The sequence below is a fragment of the Pholcus phalangioides genome, unplaced genomic scaffold, assembly GCF_987345545.1.
Source record: "Pholcus phalangioides strain wild (caught in Gottingen) unplaced genomic scaffold, Ppha-v1.0 ptg000007l_1, whole genome shotgun sequence".
Classification (NCBI taxonomy): Eukaryota; Metazoa; Arthropoda; class Arachnida; order Araneae; family Pholcidae; genus Pholcus; species Pholcus phalangioides.
The window spans coordinates 6,839,238-6,861,664 of NW_028301600.1; the positions used below are offsets into that span (position 1 = coordinate 6,839,238).

Here is a 22,427-nt window from a genome sequence, read left to right on the forward strand (position 1 = left end):
ATCCGGGATAGACACTATTCAACTCGTAAGAGAACCAAGGGTTGTTTGAACCAAAATGAGCGACCATGCATTTGTCAACGCTAAACGTCATGCTCCATTCATTTGCCCATGCTCCAAGTTGGTCTGAAGCAACTCCCTATCGCTTTGATTCCTGACTACCCCCATCAGCTTCACATCATCTGCAAACTTGCTAACAATCCCATCGATAACCCTGTATTTTAATTTCAATTCATAAATTTATTATCATAATTTAATATCTAAATTGAATGTAAAAACTCTTCATCATTTGCCATATTGAAGCAGGTAAAACAAATTTAACCCATGCTTATCTTTCATGAATTAAAATATTTATATGCTTATAATTAAAAATAGAGAAAGTTGTTCACACACACAATTAGAGCTAACTCATAAAGAACTTTTTAGATGTATTTCAAGCTCAAATGAGAATCACCCATCAATTGAAGTAATTTTTCAATTAGACCAACTGTTTTTCAATTAGACAATTTAAATGTACTGACATTTCTAATCCATTCATATGTCATCTAATGGTTCGCCAATAACTGCAGAAGAGATATATCAATTATTTTAAACTGATTGCAAATAACTAACAAGAAAATAAATGGCTAGCATACCAGCCTATGGTTCTGTAGAACTTTGTTCAACTTCCAGCACTTTCAGGACAGGGATGGTGCAAAAATAACTACATTGCTTGCAGTTGCTGCAAATAATTCCCACATGGAGAATAGTTAAGTGTAACAACCTCTCAGTGAAAGGCACAAAATGAAAGCTGATCTGAATCTGCTATAAGCTGTCTGAGAAGCTCTTGTTTGCACAGAATGGCCATGGTGTGAAACAAAAATGATCAACTGATAATCGATATCCAGCTCAGACAGAGATGACTTTGTATCTGTTTACTGCAGTTTAAGGATTAAAGGCCCTGATTTAGTTTGCTATCCAAAACTGGAAATAACAAAGGGTATGACAACCACTATTTCATGAAAATGAACCAAATAAAACAGTGTTCAGACACATGTACGCAAAAAAACTTATAACACTCAGAAACTGAGTTTTCAAGACTGGTTAAAAATTTTAAAATAATTTTGTGAAGAGATGTGTGGAAGTAAATAAAAATAGGTAAGAAGTAAATAAATCATAAACATTAATATGAATTAAAAAACTTATACATAAGTTTATAAATGCACAAAACATTTTTCTGAGAGAAGAGATCTAACATTTGCATTCACCAGTCAAATAAATGCCTAAATGTTATATTAGAGACTTCCCAATCCTATGTAACTTCCAGCTTATATTAGTTATTAATATTACACCTATGCATTCAAAAATTTGAATTAAATTTACTCTCCCATCCCGTTTACTTTCTTGTCATCAAAATATACTTTGGTAATGATGATATCTCCAGTAGACAGTGTTTGTGTATCTGAATCAGAGGTGATGGCATTCTGTAATTTATTATGTTTAGGAGATAATGAAGATCTTTTATGGCAATCACAATTACAACAGTTCATACCCCCACTAGAAATGCTGCCACCGGGTGACCAGCTGCCAAAATTTTCAACATTTCCATTTGTCAGTTCAGGACTAACAATGGATGCAAAGTTGTCTGAGAAATAAGAACTTTGTTCAATGCTCACGCCACCTCTAGTGTTTAAACTGTCTTCATACTCTCCAGCACAATCTACACTACTATCCACTTCACCAATTGCCTTTTGATAATAATTTCCAAAATTTTTGAGAGGGAGCTTATCAAACTCACTGGCCAATAATTGGACACAGCTTCTCTTCTACCCTTTTTAAATATCGGAACAACATTAGCCAGCTTCCAATCCCTTGGGACGATACCCTCAGCAACAGTACTCCTGTATATCTGTGTGACTGGCCCAAAAAATTCATTAGCATATTCCTTAGGGCCCTGGGATAGATATCATCTGGTGCTTTGCTTGCACATACATTTTTTAGAACATTTAGGACCTCCACGTCTTCCACTTAAATATTCTTGAGGATTTTAATACCCCATGCAACACCCATACATTGAATATCATTATCTCTATTAAAAACCATGCGAAAAGTCATTGAAAGCACTACACATGCCTACATTGCTCCCTACTCTAGACCCTCCTATTGAGAGGGGGGCCAACTGTCCCCTTATATCCATTATTGACATATCTAAAAAATGATTTTGGGCCAGAGTCAATGTTATCCGCCAACTTAGATTCAACTTCCTTTTTACTATCCCTTATCGCTTTCTTCAACGCTCTTCTTTTATAGGTAAACAGTGATATCACCTCGTCCTCTTTTATACTCTCTGAATGCTCTTTTCTTTTCAATATAAAGGTTACGCACGTTATCCGTGAACCATAGGGGGCGCGATGTACACACTTTTTTCTAACAAAGAGTATGATGTCATGCAAAACAGAGGACAGCTTCGTACTAAATTCTTCCCATTGACTTACTACCCAGACTGATTCCAACCGGTCTTTGAAGACTTTCGCTAACCTCTCTCTCAAAACGTCAAAGTTAGTTCTCCAATATTCAACAAAGATATTATTCTTTTTATTGTCTTCTTTTCAATCATTCTTAAAATCGACCATTTGCAACAACCTTATATTTAAAAATGTTGATTAAACAGCATACAAATATATATGGTGAACCCTTCCAACAAAAAATAGGGGCGATAGCACCATCAAGACAAACAATATTTTCAATGAACCTACGACACATTCAATTGACAGCACCAGAAAAGTGGAAAGGTGGATGTAATATTGTGGTCCTGTAGCTTGGCCTCTGGTCTACAAGAATATGCAGGTCTTTCATTCACTTCTGTACACTGTTCTACAACACACGTCTATTTATTATTACAAGCAGATATTTTCAAGTCTTTCTCTAGTGTGAATAGAGTTATGTGACTCATGAATAAATTTTCATTTTTCAGCTGTTAAAAAGATCAATGCAAACATATCACTTCATTTACTTTCAGGCATAATTTGTAGAATGCAAATGTAGATCCCAGAAAATATTGCTTGCCTCATATGATGTATATTAACTTGCCTTTATTTTTTTTATTTTGAAAGAATTTACAATTACTCTGTGCATGATATATAATTTCAAACAATTTCGTTTAAAATGGAGAAAAAAATACTATAATAAACCCCCAATGCGATTTTTAATCCAGAAGGCTGTTAAAATGTTATTCATCCTATAAATGTGCCCATCCAAAATTCTGTGCTTAGGGTTTGGCTGTATATCCCATAAGATGAATGACAAGCAATAATTATGTACCTAGCTACAGCACATAACTGTTATAATATGTACATATAATGCATATGTAATAATACTGTACATGTAATGTATGTACCTCCACCTAAGGAATGCAATAAAAAAAAACTTTGAAGGCTTTCACATCCTTCTGACTCTCTTCTTAGAAGTTCCAAAATATCGTTTCGATGAATACTGCCATACCAAAAATGGCCCATAGCCCTAAAATGTTTGAAAAAAATATATTTATATACCAATTTAAAAAAAACTACAAAAACAAGATTTCTAAAATGCAAAATGAAAGGCTTTCTTTTTCTATGCATTTCAAATATTTTAGTAATTTTACAATTTGGTAATTTCAAAAACCATTGTCTGTAAATGAAACCATTGTGAATAAATGACATGAAATATTCATAAATTTCTCTTTTATTTAAAAAAAAGCATAAAGAGAAGGGTAGCACAAATGTTGATCTAAGTTTGAAAGAAAATGGAAGTAACAATGTCACATTAACATAAACCAGTGTTTCTCAACCTATGCTCTGTGGACCAGAGGTAGTCCATGATGATAGTATAGATGGTCTACAAGCAGATTTGATAAAATTAATTCTAATAAAACTTAACTCTAACTGAATGAAAAATTACTCAACCTTTGTAACTGATTTTAGAAAAAATTGATATGGATTCAAATGAAAATTATACCTTTTTTATGGAGAATTTTATAGTTCGAGTGTCAAGAACATCATATACAGCTAGTTCTTCTGCCATTTCCAAGTCAAATTCTGAATGTAATAATCCAACAAGTTAATGTCTGTGTTTCAGGGCTGGATTAAGATGCTTGAGGGCTCTAAGCACTTGAGTAATTTTGGTGCCCTCCTATTTCAATGTCATTGGCTACAATTCAGCTAATTTTTATGTTTAAAGGCTAACTTTTACTTTCAGGCTTTCTTCACATTTATCTCTGTTTTTGGCAAGAATTGACAATATCAGATATTACCAATTTCCGCGGTTATTATTAAAACTCGTTCTTTTGCTCCCATTGCATATTGTGCAGCTGCTTCTATAGCTAACAATTCTGTTTGAAAGTTACTATTGTTTTTATCTAGCGCTGCTGTATTTTTTGTGTATACACAATAGGCTGCCCCGACGCCTTCATCGGTTTTGGAGCCATCTGTGTATATGTGGGTGTTTGCTAATTTTATATCGTGGCCGTCAATCAAAATTTGATTGGGATAGTTGAGCAGGAGGGGTGGTGCCAGCCATGCTCCTGAGCTTCAAAGTTATTGGGGTCAAAGTCTAGAAGTTCTGGTTGAATGTTTTTCCTAAATCTAACTGCGTTTGTGTAGACTGCTTCCATTTGGAGCTTTAGGTGTAGTGGGCAGTTGCCTGTGATCACCTGTAGGCCGAGCATGGCTGTTGTGTCATAGGGTCTGGTTATTGTTAAAATAAATTTCCTCTGTGTGCTATCTAGGGCTTGATGTGTTTTTTTGGTTGGATGCTTATACCAAGCTGAGGCGACATGGGCTAAGAATCTCTCGACTACCGTCTGGGTTTTTAATTTTTGGGGGGGGGGGCTTTTTGCATTCTAAGCTGTAGAGCTTTGAGTTTATTTTGTGCGGCATTTACTTGGGGGTACTTACTTGGTTACCAGGAGGTTTTGATATTAAGTTTGGATGTTTTCTTTTTGAGAGATTTATCGCAAGCCTCAAAAATTAAGTTTTCCAACGCTTCCGCTTTGGCATTGAGATCCTCCGAGGTGTGGCAATTATTAATTAGAGTTATTAATTTGGGGATGCCCCTGAGATGCTTGTTAAGTTTAGAGAGACCAAATTTAATTTTGAATCTTGTGAGATAGCGTTGGCAGAGATGTCAAGTTCTATCAGAATGTATTTATGAAGGCTGGCTGAGAAGTCTGTTGTTAATTTCTATTTAGACATTGCACTATTTCTGTGTTTGTTGAGAGAGTTAGGTCGGGCCAGCCTTTTTTGTCGCCATGAACATATGACGGTGGGTGAGTTTGAGTGATGGAGAAAAAGATCATGTCTGCCAATGAATTTGCTCTATCTCTTTGCCTCTACCGTTACGCCTCGGATAGTTCCATAGCGGATTTTGCCTGTTTAGATCAGACGCAATCAGTACTTGTTCCGGTTTGATTGCATCGAGGATAATTGCAATTTCACAGAGTGTTTCTTTCAGGTCACCATGGGGAGGGGCGTAGGCTGAAATCAGAGTAAGAGGCTTGTTGTCGAAAGAAAGTTTAACGGCGACGGTGTGATTAAGGGTCTCTATTAAAATTAGTTTTATGTTTTGGTTAGGATAGATTATCACAGCTTTATTTTCTTTTGCGAGCCAGACTGACCATGATTTTGGGATATTGGGTATTCTTTTATTGTAGATGTAGGGCTCCTGGATGAGGAATATGTCGATTTGGTATTTATTTGAGATTATTGCAAGTTTATCCATGGCCGTTTTCGTGTGGTCGCAATTAAGTTGGATTAGTTTAATGCTAGATTTATTAATTAGTTCTGTAAGTAAGAGGTGGGACATGACATCTGGCATTCTATTTGAGCTCATTTTGAGATTTAGGATTTAGTTTTGTATTAGCTAATTGTACTGAGGGAATTTTTTATTTAAAATATTAAGAGAATAATTTTTAGTTTATTTTCTTCCTCAGCCATTCGGTTAAAGCTCTGTAGCAATGACACACTGGGGAAGATGCTCTGTGTCCTGTCGGGTATTTTGTGTAGTGGTTGTCATTGCTCATTAAACAGTTGATGCACCTGACATGATCCTCCATGCATGTGTATGTATTGTGCCTACCGGAGCAGGTGGCACAATACAGTGTTTCTGACTGGCACTGGCCAGCAGTGTGTTTGTGGGATTGGCACCTCATGCAGCGTCATACTCGAAGGTACTCGCACACTCGGTAACTTTCCTAGTGTATAAAAAGTGATTTTGCCAGCAGAATGCATTCTAGTACCCTACCAGGGACTGCCACTACAATGTGTGTTGTGTCTGGTTTGGTCGAGATTCTAGAATCTATGTTGATTTGCCCAGGTGCCTGCGCGATTGTAGATATGGCGTCAATAACTTGTTGGTCAGTTGTATTGCTCGGAACGCCATATATGATGAGTTTTGGTTGTGTTGTTATGGGGGTCTTCTCCTGCCATTCTGAGTTGTGTTGTTGTGTCAGCTTCTTTATTAGTTGCTCAAGCCGGTGCTTATCTTCCTCAGTGGGTAGGTCTATAGCTATACCACTCCTGATTGGTCTTACTTTTTGAATGTTGATGTTGTGTGCCGGTAGATCGACTTTAGCTCTCAGGAACGCCTTGAGCCTGGCCTGCTTATTGTGTATGTGCTTATCGTCTATCGGGCTTTTGAATTGTATCAGGAGGGTGTATACCTGTCTGTTGAGACAGAGAAGTTGAGCATATGATTGAGGTAGGGGGGGGGGGGTCAGTGCAATAGTTAACAGTGTTGGAAGAAAAGGTGGAAGCAGTGGCATGTTGAGCAGAGGTTGAAGTGGTAGCATGTTGAGCAGAGGTTGAAGTGATAGGATGTTGAGCAGAGGTTGAAGAGGTAGGGTGGTGAGCTGAAGTTGAGGGTGCTTTGACTGCAGGTTGTGAAAGTTTAATGGTTTTAGTTGAAAGTTTGTTGCAAGGTTTTAACAGGGTGTGCAGGGATTTGATGGGGGAAGGATGTAAAGCACAGGATGTGGGATATTAAGAGGTTGTCCAAGGCAGCGGTAGGAAGGTTCAGTGGAGGTAAAAGAGGAGGATTTTGGATTATAGAGGGTGCATGGGGAGGGAGGTAAAGAGAAGGACGAGTGTTGGATGTGGTATGAGAAGTGGGTTTTGGAATAATAGAAGATCTGGGAGGAGGATCGAGAGAAGAATGAGAGGAGGCGGAAGACGGGTTGGGAGTGGATGTAACAGGGAGAGAAGAAAGGATTGAAGAGGAAGGAAGTGTGTGTGGAGTGGATGTAGAAAAGAGAGGCTGGGATTGAGAAACAGCTAGAGGAGATGTTTGGGTTTCAGATGAAACTGTGGGAATAGGATTTGGAATATCACCAAAGATTGATGTGAAGGAGGGTGGGGTTTGGGTAGAGGCGAAAGCATGGAGAAAAGAGTGTGTCTGGAATGTCTTTGTCCATTGTATTCCTCGCTTGTGTTGTTGTGGTCAGCTCAAGGTTGATGATCATGGACTCTAGGCGGTCTAACAGTTTGTGAACCTCAATAGAAATATTGGTCAGGCAACTTTCTTCCGAGTTATTGTTCCCAGAGCAGATCTCCCTAATTTCATCTATCAACTCTTTGGGTGTTTTGTCAGATTCATTCATTGTTGTGACGAGCGTGTCAGGGAAGGTGGTGTCGTTTCCCATTGTAGAGACATCATCCAAGGAACTGGCCATCTGGCTGTCTTGGTCGTCAAGTGATAGTCTCAGAGAGAAAGACATGTCAGTTTTGTGTGTTACTAAATACGACCTCACACTAAAAACTAACTATGGAAAATTTAATTAAATCTAAGAACAGTGTGTGGCTCGGCACGTGCATGTGAATATATCAAAGAATGCCATTTTGAGAAATATTGTACAAAACTAAGTATCTAAAAACTAAGAGAATAAAAAAAAACCAAGTACACTATATATATATATAAATAATATGAAGTACTACGTAATGGCTATTCAACTACGAGGGTGGACAGGAAAACTAAAAAAAAAAAAGATTACAGTGAAGAACGAAATACCGAAATACTAGCTACCTGTCCGGTGCAGGGATGTCTGAGCAAAGAAAAATGGTGCTGGGGGAAAAATACACAAAACGAGAAATACACGAGGATTAAAAATAAATAAATAAAATCTGATCAAACGATGACCCCTATCGAAATGGCATGTGCAAAACGTTAAGAGAAAGTTTTGGCTAAACGATATACATACATATATATGTATATATATATAAAACTAACCTGAATATATTCCGGGACCCAAAGTACTCCTACATTGATTAATTAAAAAGAACTAACACAGAATAATTGTTCGCTCAAATTTTTCCGGAATCTTGTAGTTCTGGCCCTCTGGTGCTGTTGCCCAGATCTCCTGACGTCGCACTGGTCTTGCTCACTTCAGTCTTCTGGACACTACCTCAGCCTTCTTGCTTCAAGTCAGCTGGGCACGGATGGCGAACACTTGAATCGGCAATACAACAGTTATTATTTGCCTAATTACCGCATAGTTAATTGTTTATTCTAGCGATGCATGATGCCAATGGAAATCAAGATGGCATTGGCTATGATGCTTCGCTACCATGAGAAAAGTTGGTTGACGTAAAAAGGAAACTTTTTACCCGGGGATGAAGCAGATACACCTCACTAGCGTTACGACGATTTGCGCGTCGGCCGGAGCAAAATATCACATGTGGCCTTCCTCTACGAAAGTCAGCAGGCGACTCTGGTGCTCACCCAGTATGTGAGAGGACGTGGGTTCGATTCCTTGCAAGGGCAGTTGAATTTTCTTTCTTTCCTCAATTCATCTTTGCATCAGACAGCTGTTGAAAAACCTTCGTATGGATAGCAGAGAGTGACATCATCCTTGGATATGGAGATTGTACCTCTTATTAGATTATGACTCTTTTGATTGTTAGTGTTAAGTTTTAGGCAAAATAAACATTGCTATACTTCAAGCTATTAATTACTGTCTCATTTGTGCATGAAATTTATGCTTTATTACTTGATTAAGCATGTTTTTAATGGAGTTATTTTTTCATGTTCTGCTAGTGTATTACACGAAAATACTTGATTACTTTTCATGCACTAATGTAGGACAACAAAACAAACAACATAATAAAATTGTTTTTAAAAACTAATTTGGGAGCTACTATGAAAGACGCCTAAAGAAAAATGTATAACATTGAATTGGATTTTAATTTTTTGGTGCAAGGACCTATTTGATCAAACTGTGCCAAAGAAAAATGTATCACAAACTTTAATTTATCCTAAATTAACCTTCCAATTATTTTTGTACAATTTTTTTTTTATCATTGGATAGCTTTTAACATAAAACAGTTTTGAGAAGAAAAGGAAAAAGTTTTATCACAATTTACTCATTGAAAATTTAGTGAAAAACTGAGTTCAAAACAAATTGAAAAATTAAGAACAAAAAATTGAATAATGATGATGAAAATATAATAGTGGAAAAAATAATCAAAATTATAATTTAAAACATGATAAAAATTATTCAGCATAAAAATGTTAGTGAGCCAAAAATTGTTACTTAGGGGCCGTTAAAGTATTACGTGATCATCGATGGGGGGGGGGGGTTTCCAATTTGCTGACTTTTGATGACAAGGGGGGGGGGTTTGGATAATGCTTACGTCATCAACCACCCTTTATGAAAATGTGAGTTAGGATTCAGAGGGGCAGAGCTGATGAAAATTTTGCTGACAAGGGGAGAGAGGGAGTCAAAAATGGCTATAATTATTTTACGTAATACTTGAACAGCCCCTTACTGTTTGCACACAATGTGTCAGGCTTTCTCACAAAATGGCTTTAGAAAGTTACAAATGAAAATCAAGTTTTTTGAATCACAAAGAAAAAACTAAAAGGCATTTTGTGCCATTATTAGGCAACTTACAGAAATGTGTTTTACACATCCCATTGATTAACATCAGGTTCTGCTGCAATATTCAAGAGAGATAAATGTTTACAAATGCAGAGGTACTTAAAAGTACCACAAGAAAAGGATTGAACATCAAGGTAAAATACAAATTGTGCATATGAAAATGTCAGAAAAGCTTTATTGTGTGTGAAATTATTTTTACTAATATAGGCCTACTTCAATATTAATATTAATTCAAATTATTTACCAATTATTGCCAGAACCAGAGGAGTTTGTAAGGACCTGTTTTGCATCAAAAATATCATGAATTGGTCCTTTCATAATTTCAGAAACAACTCCTTCTTCCATGTCAACTAACAAAGCCTAAATTGAAAAAGTTCAGGTTAAAGGAAATAAAACATGAAAATCACATTTTCAATTTTCTTATTTTGTGTTCATTGGTGCTTGAAAGCTACACTTCATTTTGACATATCATACATGTACCCAAGCAATTTATAAATTTTTTACTTCGATGCATTTGACACTTTTTCCACAGTAAAATATCTTAAGCAATTGGATACATGCATGGATTTAGGTATTGCAATGAGCCGCATTCTGGATTTCACTGATCATTATCATGGCATAGTCTGCAAAGCTAATAGAATTTCATATATATGTTACGTACGGCATACCGTAAGTGTGATGCGCATACGTTGTCATATGCTTTCTGTGTGTACGTTCGCCCGACTCTGGAGTTCTGTTCGCAAGTATGGGGCCCTTACAAAATCAAGGACATACAGCTCCTCGAAAAGCCACAGAGGTCGTTTACTAAACGAATACCTGGCATGAGCGGTCTATCTTATAGCTAGAGACTTCAATTTCTGGGTTTACACTCACTGGAATGGCGTAGAATCACTGCAGATCTGAAGATGTGCTACAAACTAGTCCACTAAATTATTTATCTACCATCGAGAGAGCCTTTCTTTGAGATCATAGACAGGCGAGTTAACCTACGTAGGCATCGCTTCCAAATAAGAATACCAAAGGCTAGAAGGGATTGCTTTTTCCACGGATATAGATGCCGTGTGGCAAGAATATGGAACAGTCTTCCATCAGAACTTGTATGTGCCTCCTACGCAAGATTTGCCTCCACTATTGGGGATTTCGACCTGACTCCGTATGCGAAGTGCTTCCCGTACTGACTATTATTATTTTTTTTATTTTTTTTTTCTTCCAGTATAAGTGCATTTCATGCCTTCTGGGTTATTATTATTGTAAATAAAAATAAATCTTCAATAATATTATTGCTACAATTTAGAAATTTTCATTTTGAACTCATCATAATGAGTATATGAAGCTAACAGATATAAAATGCAACTGGTTTAGACAAAAGTGTTTCTTATGAAAAAATTCAATACATATCAGACATAGGTGGAGATAGACTTGGAAGTCTGGGGGGGGGGCAAGATGATGATGATGACAATTCATATATGCATATGGTTTTTTTTGTTTAAACCAGGTTTTTTTGGTTTAAACCGGTTTTTTGTTTTAAATAGTATTAACATTAAAAACAATGAAATTTCTGAAAAATCATTCACACTTCCAATAATTAACTAAAATAAAATGTTTATTAATGTAATTAACACTATTCCCATGCTAATTAATCAATAAATATTTATTACATTTTAACAAAAACCAACTTTTGCAATTTAATTATTTTTTGCTTAACTCAATGGATTACTGTGTCTTTGAAAATTCTTTTAATGTTATTATTAATCATATAATATATAAAGGTTTTTCTCCAGTTACTTTCAGTATACTTAATTAGGAAGCTATTTTGCAAAAAGTAATAAAAATTAGGTGAATATAATGTATTTAATGAAGCATAAATAATGCAGATTAATTAGCAATGATTTATGATATACAGGGTGATTATAACTAAGGTTCTGATATCAAAACACTGTAAAAAAAGAACGATTGTCAGAATGACTTGAAAATTGACATGAATATTCCTGAAAAAATTCAATTTTATTTGATAAAGGGGAAAAAATACTTAAAAATTTAAAATTAATGACATCATCCAACATGTGGGAAATTTGCTCGCAGAATGGAAACGACAGTCATGGCAGAATGATACCTTAATTATAGCATTTCACGATTTCATAATTCATGGAAACATCACAAAAAACGAAGTAATTGATCAAATAACTACAACTTACTTAAGAAATGTTAAATATGTTGTCCACCGCGTGTTCTGGCTATGAGGTTGAAAGCACAAAAATTCTTGTTCAACAACAGAATCGGAGTATGCCATGGTCATAATGTGGATGTGCTTGCAATTCAGCTTTATTAAACCAAACGCACGCCCTTCCCCATCCCGTTAATATTCCTGAGGAACTTCTAACATATAGGGAATGTGCTGGAGATTGCAATTCATCAAAGTTTGCAATCTGACCACTGTTTATAACATTTTGAGGTACCCCCACAGCCAGAAGTTGCAAGGGTTAAGGTGCATCCTGTTAAAATGGGTCTTCAGCAGCTGCTTTGCTGGTATTGCAATGTGCATCTTGATAGAAGTTCTATCCACACACTGATGCTGTGGTTGCACAAAATAGATTATACTGCTGGCCAAGTACAGCATCATCTACTTGCACATTTTGCACTTTTTTCTTTTGTGAAAGAAACTTCCATTGCTTCAGGAGTATCCATGCAAATTTTCAAGTCATTCTGATCAGTACTTATTGTATAGTTTTGGAATCAAAACTTAAATTATAATCACCTTGTATGTAGCTGATTATTTTTCATAAATCTGTTACTACTATACAGTAGAACCTTGATTAACTGGGCTTAACAGTGTGTGTGTGAAAGTATAAAAAAAACTATTGAATATTAAGACTGGGAAATATACAGTAAGAGATGTGCTACTTCTTATGGGAAAGAAAATGAAAATGTATGTGAGGTAATGTAACAACTAGTACACTAGTCTTTGACCTTTAAGGACAGCTGGTGTCTTTATTGGATTATAGGACCATCTGCCCCTAGCATGATGGTGTCACTACAGTAGCTGCTTCTTTGTGAAGGGAAAAAGAAACCCTGTGAGATAATACACCACAACATTTAGATGTGTGATGCAATCCTTATTCATGAATTTGCTAAAGATAGAGCATCAGAATGTAGCCAAAGGTTAGAAAATGTTGTAAGAATGAGAAATTTTGGCTTTATATATAACTTTAAATGACTAAGATACTTCACATGAAAAAAATATATATTCTGGCCACTTTTATGAGACTTTTTGAAAAAAACCACTTATAAAATCTTATGTCATTTAAAGATATACCATCAGAATGTACCCCAAGGATATAAAATGTGGTAAAAATGAAACATTTTGGTAATAATGAACCAATATGATATTTTTCAAGGAAAAAAAAGATATTTAGGCAACTTTTATTTGATTTTTTGAAAAAAAACACTTGATTAAAACCAAACAACCCTGGATTACTGTAAAAATTGCCCCATAAACATATGTCTCCACTCCATTCTTCAAATGACAGGATCTGTCCCTTAATACATCTAGTTTTTGTTTGTTTTTACCTAGGTATAGGAACTATACCCAATATTATTTTCGTAGAGTTTAAAGAAAAAATCCATTGGGAACAAATCTTGAGGACAATTTTTTTATGATTTGCATAACCATTTTTCTGATTACATGGCTAAAAGTGGCGGATATTAGGAGGTTGCCATAACTAAAGGTCTCACTGCACAAGGAACTTTCTGCTATAATGTTTATTTTTTTTTCAATTTCAATTTATTAATATGTTAGGTGAATGATAACAATACATTGGGTTAATGAAAACCACCATGGAGACACCAAGGTCCCATACTGGTTGTTACAATGAAGTTAATTCAATAACATTTCAATTACCATACAATGTAAAATAAAAAGTCACTATATAGTGATTTTTGAGAGTGAAAACAAAAAATTATGAAAAAAGTAAAAATAGGAAGGGGAGTTGGGGGGAATGCAATTACACAAACACATATAATATATATATATAATGCAATAATGCAACGGTCATGGGGTGTGTGACTTTAGTGACTAATTAATCATGAGCATTTTGGTAAAAATGCTCATGATTTTTGTTGATTTATTCTATATTGAAAATTATTTCTGTGTTTTTTTTGATAAAATGAAGCAACTTTGTTATTTGGAAACTCCAACATATATGCCAAAGCTTGTCATTTCTCTCAGTGAGACTTATAACAAGGGGTAGTTGAAAAATACCTGAACTAATACTGTAAACATTTTTAAGAGAGTGCTTTAAAAGAGTTTTTAACAGGTTTAGCCTTTTTGTTATGGATCATTTTTAATAGAATCTCCAGAATAAACTGAAGTATTTTTTATTGTTTTTCAGATAATTTGAGTTTTTGATAATCTGAGATGGCCTTGGTTTCATCTACCTCAGATTATCGAGACTCTACTGTATGTTATGTGATAAATCTGATTATTATGCACAATTATGACCATTTTGGAAAGTTCAATAAATTTTGCGAAGTCATGCGTACCCCTGGAAATTAGAGACGTGTTTCATACCCCCTCCCAAATCCCATAAAAAGCATGTATACCCCTTTGAAATGCATAGGGAGTTTGTGTTCACTAGAAATGCATTGGAAGCTTGTGTTCACTAGAAATGCATTGAAAGCTTGTGTTTACTAGAAATGCATTGGAAGCTTGTGTTTACTAGAAAATGTATTTCCATTTGTTGTTAGACAATTTTAGTCTCTTCAATTGGACGGCTTTTATATAAAAAGAACCGAGCAAAATTTTTAACATTTTTGAGATATACTGACATCTGAACTATTGAAAGAGGTGAGATTTTTTCATCTTAATAGAACTAAGTGACATATAGACTGTGATGCTATCTGTGTGCACTTGAACGAACTACCAAACTGAAGAGATAACTGAATCAAAGATAACTTTAAATAGCTTTTTCTCAGTTCTGATTTAATGGCACTTGGTTCCTTTTATACAAAAGCCACCCAATTGTGCCTTGTACATGATAGGTGATCTTTCAAAAGTTATAGTAGTACTCATATCTTTGCTATAAAATTTTCTTGAACAAAACTATTATGTTTTTGATAAATGTGTCTGACGATTATGAGAAAGTAAAATTATTAAACATCTTTAGCAAAGAAAAGTTTTCATACTGAGTAATGAGCTAATATCAGTAATATGACTAATGTTTAATACTAATAAAAGATATATCTGAAATTAAAATGATATCTAGCTTAATGTAAAATAGCATTTAATAAAATTATGTTTCCAAGCTTTTTACAAGAATATCTATCACAAACTTACTCTTGCTTTCAAACTTTGAGCATTTCTTACACTACTTTCAGTTTTGTTCTCAGTTTCTTTGAAGAAAGCATCATTATCATTATCCTAAACCAATTAGTAAAGAAGAGACAGAAAACATTTTTAATTTTTAAAATGATAATCATTTTTTGAAGAAAAAAACATAACAGATAAAAGTTTAACATTAGAAATTGAGCATTTTTGTTGGTTATAACATTTCATCAGCTTCCAATAACTTTTACATTAAATATGCATTTTATATTGGAATAATTAAATTTAAAATAGATTTCGGAAAATAGTTTCGAGAGTACAGATACATGACGTATAAGTAGAAAAGTTATGTTTATTGCATATACAATCGATCCTGCTTAGTACGACTAATTTTTGCGAATTTAACTTTTTCTCCTATATTGATGTTAATTTTTCCTGGATACAACGTTTGAATTTTTTTCTATTCCTGCTTACAATGTTCGAAAAATTCGCATCAGGTTTTTTCTTTCCTTGAAAACAGCATACTTTTTGCCTTTTTCACAGGTAAAGAAACGAAAATTGTGTTTGTTTGTGTGCCAGCGATTAACTATTATGTGAAAAATAGAGGTGGGGCTTTTTTATGGCTCTTCGGAAGCCGGTTATGTTTTCGGCATAAAGAATTGACTGAAGAGCACATTTTTTTCTTTTTTTCAAGGGTTTTAGGCACAATAATAATTTGAATATATTATTTTTCTTCTTCTCTCACTTTGTCCAACAATAGTGTGTAGAGCATAAACTACTCTTACCACTGTTCACATATGACTGGGTGATCGAAGTCATGTCACTGAATAGGGAGACTAACAGATAAGAACTAGAAAAAGTTCTCAGAAGGGATTAATTTTTTTTCCATTGCAGTCTTATTCAAATTTGCAGCACTAGATTAATTCCAAAATATTATTCTCATAGTGGTGTTAGACGACATCTGTGTATAACAAAGGAATAAAATGGTGGGTCTTCTTATCCACCCCTAAATCTATTGATACAAAATCAAGCCACAAAAGAGTGACGTAAACAACTTGACAGATTTTTAGATGCCAGCATCAAGTAGCATTTAAAGGTGCCTTTTCTGGTTAAGAAAAGTCAGATTTCCCAACTGTACTCCTTGGAATTTAATTCTTCACAGAACAGCCAATACTATGCTTGCATGGCCTTTGAGATTTAGGGAAATGAAGCAGTAACAACGTTAGATTTTGCTAGTCAAAATGTCTCAGAGCAAGTTAAAAAGAAAAGCTCTAAGTGCAGAGGAAAAAATAAAAATTCTTAAATTTGTAGATGATAACCCTGCGCTTCTAGAGTTACAACAGCAAAAAATTCAACTTGCCTCCCAGCACGTTAAACAATCAAAATGTATAAAATTTCTTTTTTTCCCATATATACTGTATATTTCTTGCTCTTTCCCTACAAACTACATCCTGTATAATGCATGTAAATATTTATTGGAATAACAAATATATACATAATTTCTTCCTATTAAATCTCTATATGTACTGTAATGTTTGTTAATAAATAAAAAACACTACGTAAAATAGTCATGGTCAGTGAAAAACTATGTCTTATAATTCTTATATAGACATTTCTCACTTATAACGTTTTTAGTTGCGATTTTCGAAAAACATAGGCGGGATAGACTGTATTGGTGATGCTGACTCTAACCATGATCTCTTAGCTTTTCTCTCTATTCTTTTGTCATTTCTATGTTGAGTCTGGTTTAAACAGCAAATGAAGGCAACGATTCAGAATCCCGCCAGTTGTGAAGTGTATGCTGCCATACTTTTTGTTAAATATATCCAGAGGATATTCGCAAAGAAATTCTTTCCATCTATGGGAAGTGATTCAGAAAAATATACAGAAATGGTGCTGTCAATTCTCTGCAAGTAGGACTGGTGTTCATTATGTAATCCAATTAATAATCATCAGCAATGCACCATACGTATTCCCCAAATGTTAAGAAATTCAAAATCCCAATTTACGATATCCAGTATAATCCCAGTACAAAAATAATAATTTCTGGAACATTTCTGAGACACAAAAGGCTTTCTTGTTTCTTCTAATTGATTTCATACATCCTAATATTACAATCAATGCTGCTGAATATTGCCAAACTTTGAAATGCCTTCGGCATGCTATTCAAAACAAATGGAAGGGAAGTTGACAATTAGTGTTCCCCTGCTTCACGGCAACACTTGGGCTCACACAACAAATTTCACCAATGTACTCAACAGATTCAAGTGGTCAGTTTTCAACCATCCAGCATACGGCTTTGACCTTGCACCCAATGATGTCCATTTGTTTCTCCACCAGAAGAAACATCTTGTTGGGACATATCTATAACGACGACATGATAAAAAATGAAAATACAACATGGTTCCAGTAGCAGGGGACAGATTACACTCAGATGATACTGAGATAAAGAGACTATTACCCAGATCTATTAAAAGTTGGGACAATGGTTGTAATTATATCAAAATATAATGCACATGAACCAGTGAGCAATTATTAGTAAACATTTTGGCAAACAAAAATGTTCTGAATAAATACTATAGCCATTATATCTTTACTTTTGGAATATGATTTATATATCGTATACATAAACTGTATTCTAGTTTACTGGCAAATTTAAGTTTACATGCTGAATATTACCGAGTTTTAGAAATAATATTAGGTTTTTAATTCACTAAATACTGATACCATGACAAAAATAAACTAATGATACAAATGCAAAAATGCAAATGCCATGTGTCAAAATTTTCAATTTCTTTTTTTTATGTCATTAAAATCTTCACATATATAACTGTGTTCTGTAAAAATGTCATATGTTCCTGACCAATAGATGGCTCTAAAAATGCAATATGACATTTTTACAGAGCACAGAAACACATGTGAAAAAGCTTTTAGAGGCACAAAAAAAATTGAGAATTTTGATACAACATTTTTCATGAATGACGATGAAATAAAAAAACTGTAAACTCACTTTAGATGAACCTGTCCTTAGTTCTTGCAATGCCAGGTCCCAAAATCTGTGTCCAATCTGATTTCCACATTGTCCAACTTTAATAAAAATATACAAGGTGATCATAATTAAACTGACATCACATCTATGCTCTCTGCAGTTCGATCTAGCTAGTAGTATGGTATATAATTTGGTAATATGACTAATAAAGACATAAGGTGGTCTTCATAGAAATAAAAAATATTTTCCAAAAGTTGCAGATTGTGTAAAGTGCGCTTTGAAATTCAAAAAAATATATATATTACAATGATGAAACAAATGAAGGAACAACACGTTGCCTATTTATTAATACTTTTTGAAAAATCATATGTTTGATGTGGTCACTATTCTTCAAATTGATAGCAAAAATATTTTTCAAAAAAATTTCTGAATGATTTATTTTAATGTGTTGGTTCCTGTGCAGCTTCTGACTGGATCTAAACCAGTAATTCCCAACGTGGGCATTAATGCCCCCTGGGGGGTAATGTAATGTTCCAGGGGAGCGGTAGAAGCTATGGGTACAACATAGGATCCTATGGGTTGGATTGCATTGGGAGAAAACAATTTCTGAAGAAGGGGGCGATGGGACAAAAAAGGTTGGGAAACTATGGTCTAAACCGATGAAAAACAGCTGTGGTACTGGACTGGTGAATCCACAATAAATTCACAGCATACCCTGGGTAATGTAAGAAGTAAGGTTAATGGAACTGATGATCAAAATATGTTTCTGAATTTTTAATTTTCTTTTATAGCCCAAATTATTTTAACTGCTTCTAACCTAAGCAGCCCAGAAGTTACATTTAAAACTTTTGCCTGCATGTTTTACAAATTCTGGGTTACATAGTGTAACATTATCGCCTGGGGTGATCCCTTATATTTTTTTAGTTTTACCTTGTATGGATAATTTTTTATCCAAAGGACCTCCCAGCTACTGGAAACCATAGAAGGTCTCGCTAGCATTTCAACACAGGCTAGTTTGTCAAGTTAGTCTCTTGGCAGGAGGGTGGAGTCTTCTAGTTGTTACACAAGGATGAGATTACTACTAAACCACACATGCACCTCGTCCACATTCTTCTGCTGAACTTCTAACGAATTGGTACTTGTTGGAATATGCGTGTACGTGTTGTTAACATAGCGTGAAGTTTGTTTCTGTGTAATGTTTGTCATAATGCTGCCATCAAGGACGAGACTGCGGGTCGGGCTGCATTTTAAAATGGAATTTTCGAGAAAACAGAATTTTAAAATATTGAAATTTACTGATCATCATTGCATGTAACTTTAGCAAATTAACTGTAATAATTATTCAATTAATTGTGCCCAGGGAAGGGTAATGCTTCTCAGAGCATGACAGTATTTTTTGACAAAATGTCAGGTAGCAATCCGGCCTGGAAGAGGTCTTAAAATAATGAAATTTTCATTCTAAAGGAACAAAAGTCAAAAGGTAGCTACTTTAACAAGAGTAAGCTGTAATTTTTCCAACAATGATAAAAATTTCAAAAGAGGTTGTTCAGGATTTGAAGCTCACCTTGAATTACAATAGATTGAGTCATCATGGAATTAAAAGAAAATATTCAGATTAGCTTGCTGATAGTTCCATGCTGGCTTGCATTGGGATGCATGTAAAAAAAACATCAGATATATAAATTATGCATTACAAAATTATATCTAGTCCAGCCTTTACATCAAATACTATGGTAACACAACTTCGTTAATTGTTTAAAAATCTTTATGAAGTAGTATCTCGATATACTTTCCTGTACATCATCTTTTATGGAAAACTATAAATAATTTACTAATTATGGAATAGCTTTAATTCATCCCTTTTGGCAGGATTTCCCTTTTTTTTATAATATAGCTATTCTTCATCACCTGCATTCAATGAAAAAAAACTATACACCAATATACTTCATGAACATGTTTACTGGATGAAATAAATATACTCTATTTTCTTATACACTGGTCGCCAATAACTTAATTTCCTACCTATGCACTTCATGAAAAAGACGTTTCAAATTGAAAAAAAAATCTTTTGATCAGTAACAACTTGTGATTGAATATTTAGTAATAGAAGTTGAATGATATATAACTTGAAAAACATCAAGACAAGTATTATATGAAAGAAACACAGTAATTACTAATATGAATTACGTTCACCTAATTTAATGAAGTCATCACAATGTTCACAAATAGACTCCCAATAAACTATAAGAGAATTGTTGGGGAGGTTAAGAAAATAAATTGGCAAATGAAATCATGTTGGGTGGGGCTTTCTCTACTATTTGATTTCCAAGAAAAAACATGGTACAGGGTATTCAGTAAGTCCTGTAATCTTTAATATTTTTGTAAGTGAATTTAAATTCTATTTTTCGTGAATTTGTGTTAAACGGATTTTTTAAACCATTTGAAAGAAACGATCAGTGTCTGTAGGTTGCAACATATAAACAATTTTTCATGTTGTCGGCAATTAGAACCAGAGACGGCCTGGACCGATTTCATACGATTCTGAGATATATTGTAACCATATGATTCGTATTTTACGGGACATCACTGGGGTGGCATACTGTAACCATCGAGAAGAAATAAAGGTTATTATTTATTTAGCTTTATTTCTCCTCTACTGTAACGGTTTTTGTACTGTCTCGAAAAGTGTTTTCGGGGCGCTTGTTTGTCCCGGTTTTCAATTTACGAAATCGGAAATTGAGTAAATTATATTATTTTTCAATATTTAGTTGGAATAAGTGTGTTTTATTATAAAATTTCAAAATATAGTACCTTAGAGGAGAAATAAAGTTTATTTCTCCTCGATGTATAGTACCCACCTGTTTTTTAGCTTCGTGGACTGTCATCAGCCGCTGTGGTTGATGGTCGAGTGGTCATAGTGACGGACTCGCATTGCGAGGACTAGGGTTGGAACCCCACCGGTGTCACAGTGGTGATGACATGAAGGAAACATTGAGGAGCCCCCCTCCTCAATGTTTCCTTCATGTCGGCACCTTTGACTGACCAAGGATGCCGGAAGTTTTGGAACTTGTGGATTCTTGTCTTGAACTTAAAGTAGGAAATTTTGATTTCAGAATCATTTCTCTGGGTGCTCATACCAATTCCATAAAGTACCCTGGGCACCAACAGCATCTCTGTCTCTGACACCACTGCAAATGTAAATTTTTGATTTTTTTTTCAACTCTAAAGTAACAAGAATGAAATCAAGAAGTAATAAAAAGAATGAAATCAGACTTTTAATTAGCCCATTGTATGTAACTTCCTGTACATGACACTCATACGGCTCCAGTCAACGATTAGTAAAAATTTCTTCTTACAATACAAGTGAATTAACATTAACAGACAATGTAAGATTATGTTCAGAGGTATATTTCCTAGGTGGGGAGGGGGTATGCGGGCTTTAACCCAAGATGACAAGTTCAAGTGAAAAGGCGTAACCAAAATTAAGTAATTGGTGATATGCAAAAGAAGAAGGGAGGCAAGGTTTGAATAGCCCACAGGTGGGAAAACTATAAATCCGCCTCTGATTATAGCCTATATTTATTAGGATAATTTTAATTTTAAAAACAATTCGTATCGTATACATATAAACACTCCACAATATCTAAACCTTTATTTATTTTCAGTGCTTTGAGTATCATTTTATTTGAACACTTATATAACGTGAATATCGCAGTAAAAACCCGATGATGATTTAAAGAATAATAAGTGATGGTATTTTGAACTACCATAATTATTTTTTATTTTTTTTAAAGATACGTAGGAGAAGATTTCAATTTATTGCAATTTAAATTGAATTCAAACAATTTAATTTAAAAAGTACTACATTATTTTTTGTCATCCGTATAATCTGTATCTCTATTTTATGATACAACAAAAAACTCAAATAAAGAAAATTAATAATAGTCTAATTCATTTTCAATTGCATTAAAAGTTTTCCTAATTTCGGAACATGAATTATGGGGAAAAAACTTTTAAACACAAACATATTTCCACGTTCGGTTTTGCAATATTCCATGTTTTTGCCAACAAAAATATGTAGACCAAGCAGACCAACCTTGTACCAAAAGCTTAGACGCTAATGAAAGTCTGTGTGAAAATATAGTCTATGTGAAAATATTCAAACAAGCCAGTCAAAGATATGCGACTGATTATAAACATAAGATTAATGGTTATATGATATCTATGCGACT

The 22,427-nt window shown here is 34.4% G+C and overlaps 1 protein-coding gene across 4 annotated transcripts in view; it reads right to left on the bottom strand.

Annotated features, from left to right (window-relative positions):
* Nucleotides 1–20,705, bottom strand: part of LOC149084857 (tubulin epsilon chain-like) — a 67,830-nt gene extending 47,125 nt beyond the window's left edge. For 3 of the 4 annotated variants that reach the window (XM_089232582.1, XM_089232584.1, XM_089232585.1), the window contains exons 1-6: nt 20,389–20,699; nt 19,760–19,836; nt 18,217–18,293; nt 15,219–15,302; nt 10,131–10,246; nt 3,374–3,495 (exon numbers count right to left, since the gene is read on the bottom strand). In XM_089232582.1, coding sequence (XP_089088708.1) covers nt 3,374–3,495; nt 10,131–10,246; nt 15,219–15,302; nt 18,217–18,293; nt 19,760–19,787 — 427 coding nt within the window. In that variant the 5' untranslated portion in view covers nt 19,788–19,836; nt 20,389–20,699. Of the gene's footprint in view, nt 1–3,373; nt 3,496–10,130; nt 10,247–15,218; nt 15,303–18,216; nt 18,294–19,759; nt 19,837–20,388 lie in introns of all 4 variants that reach the window. The other variant, XM_089232583.1, reaches the window with a different exon arrangement.
* Nucleotides 20,706–22,427: the final 1,722 nt, after the last annotated feature.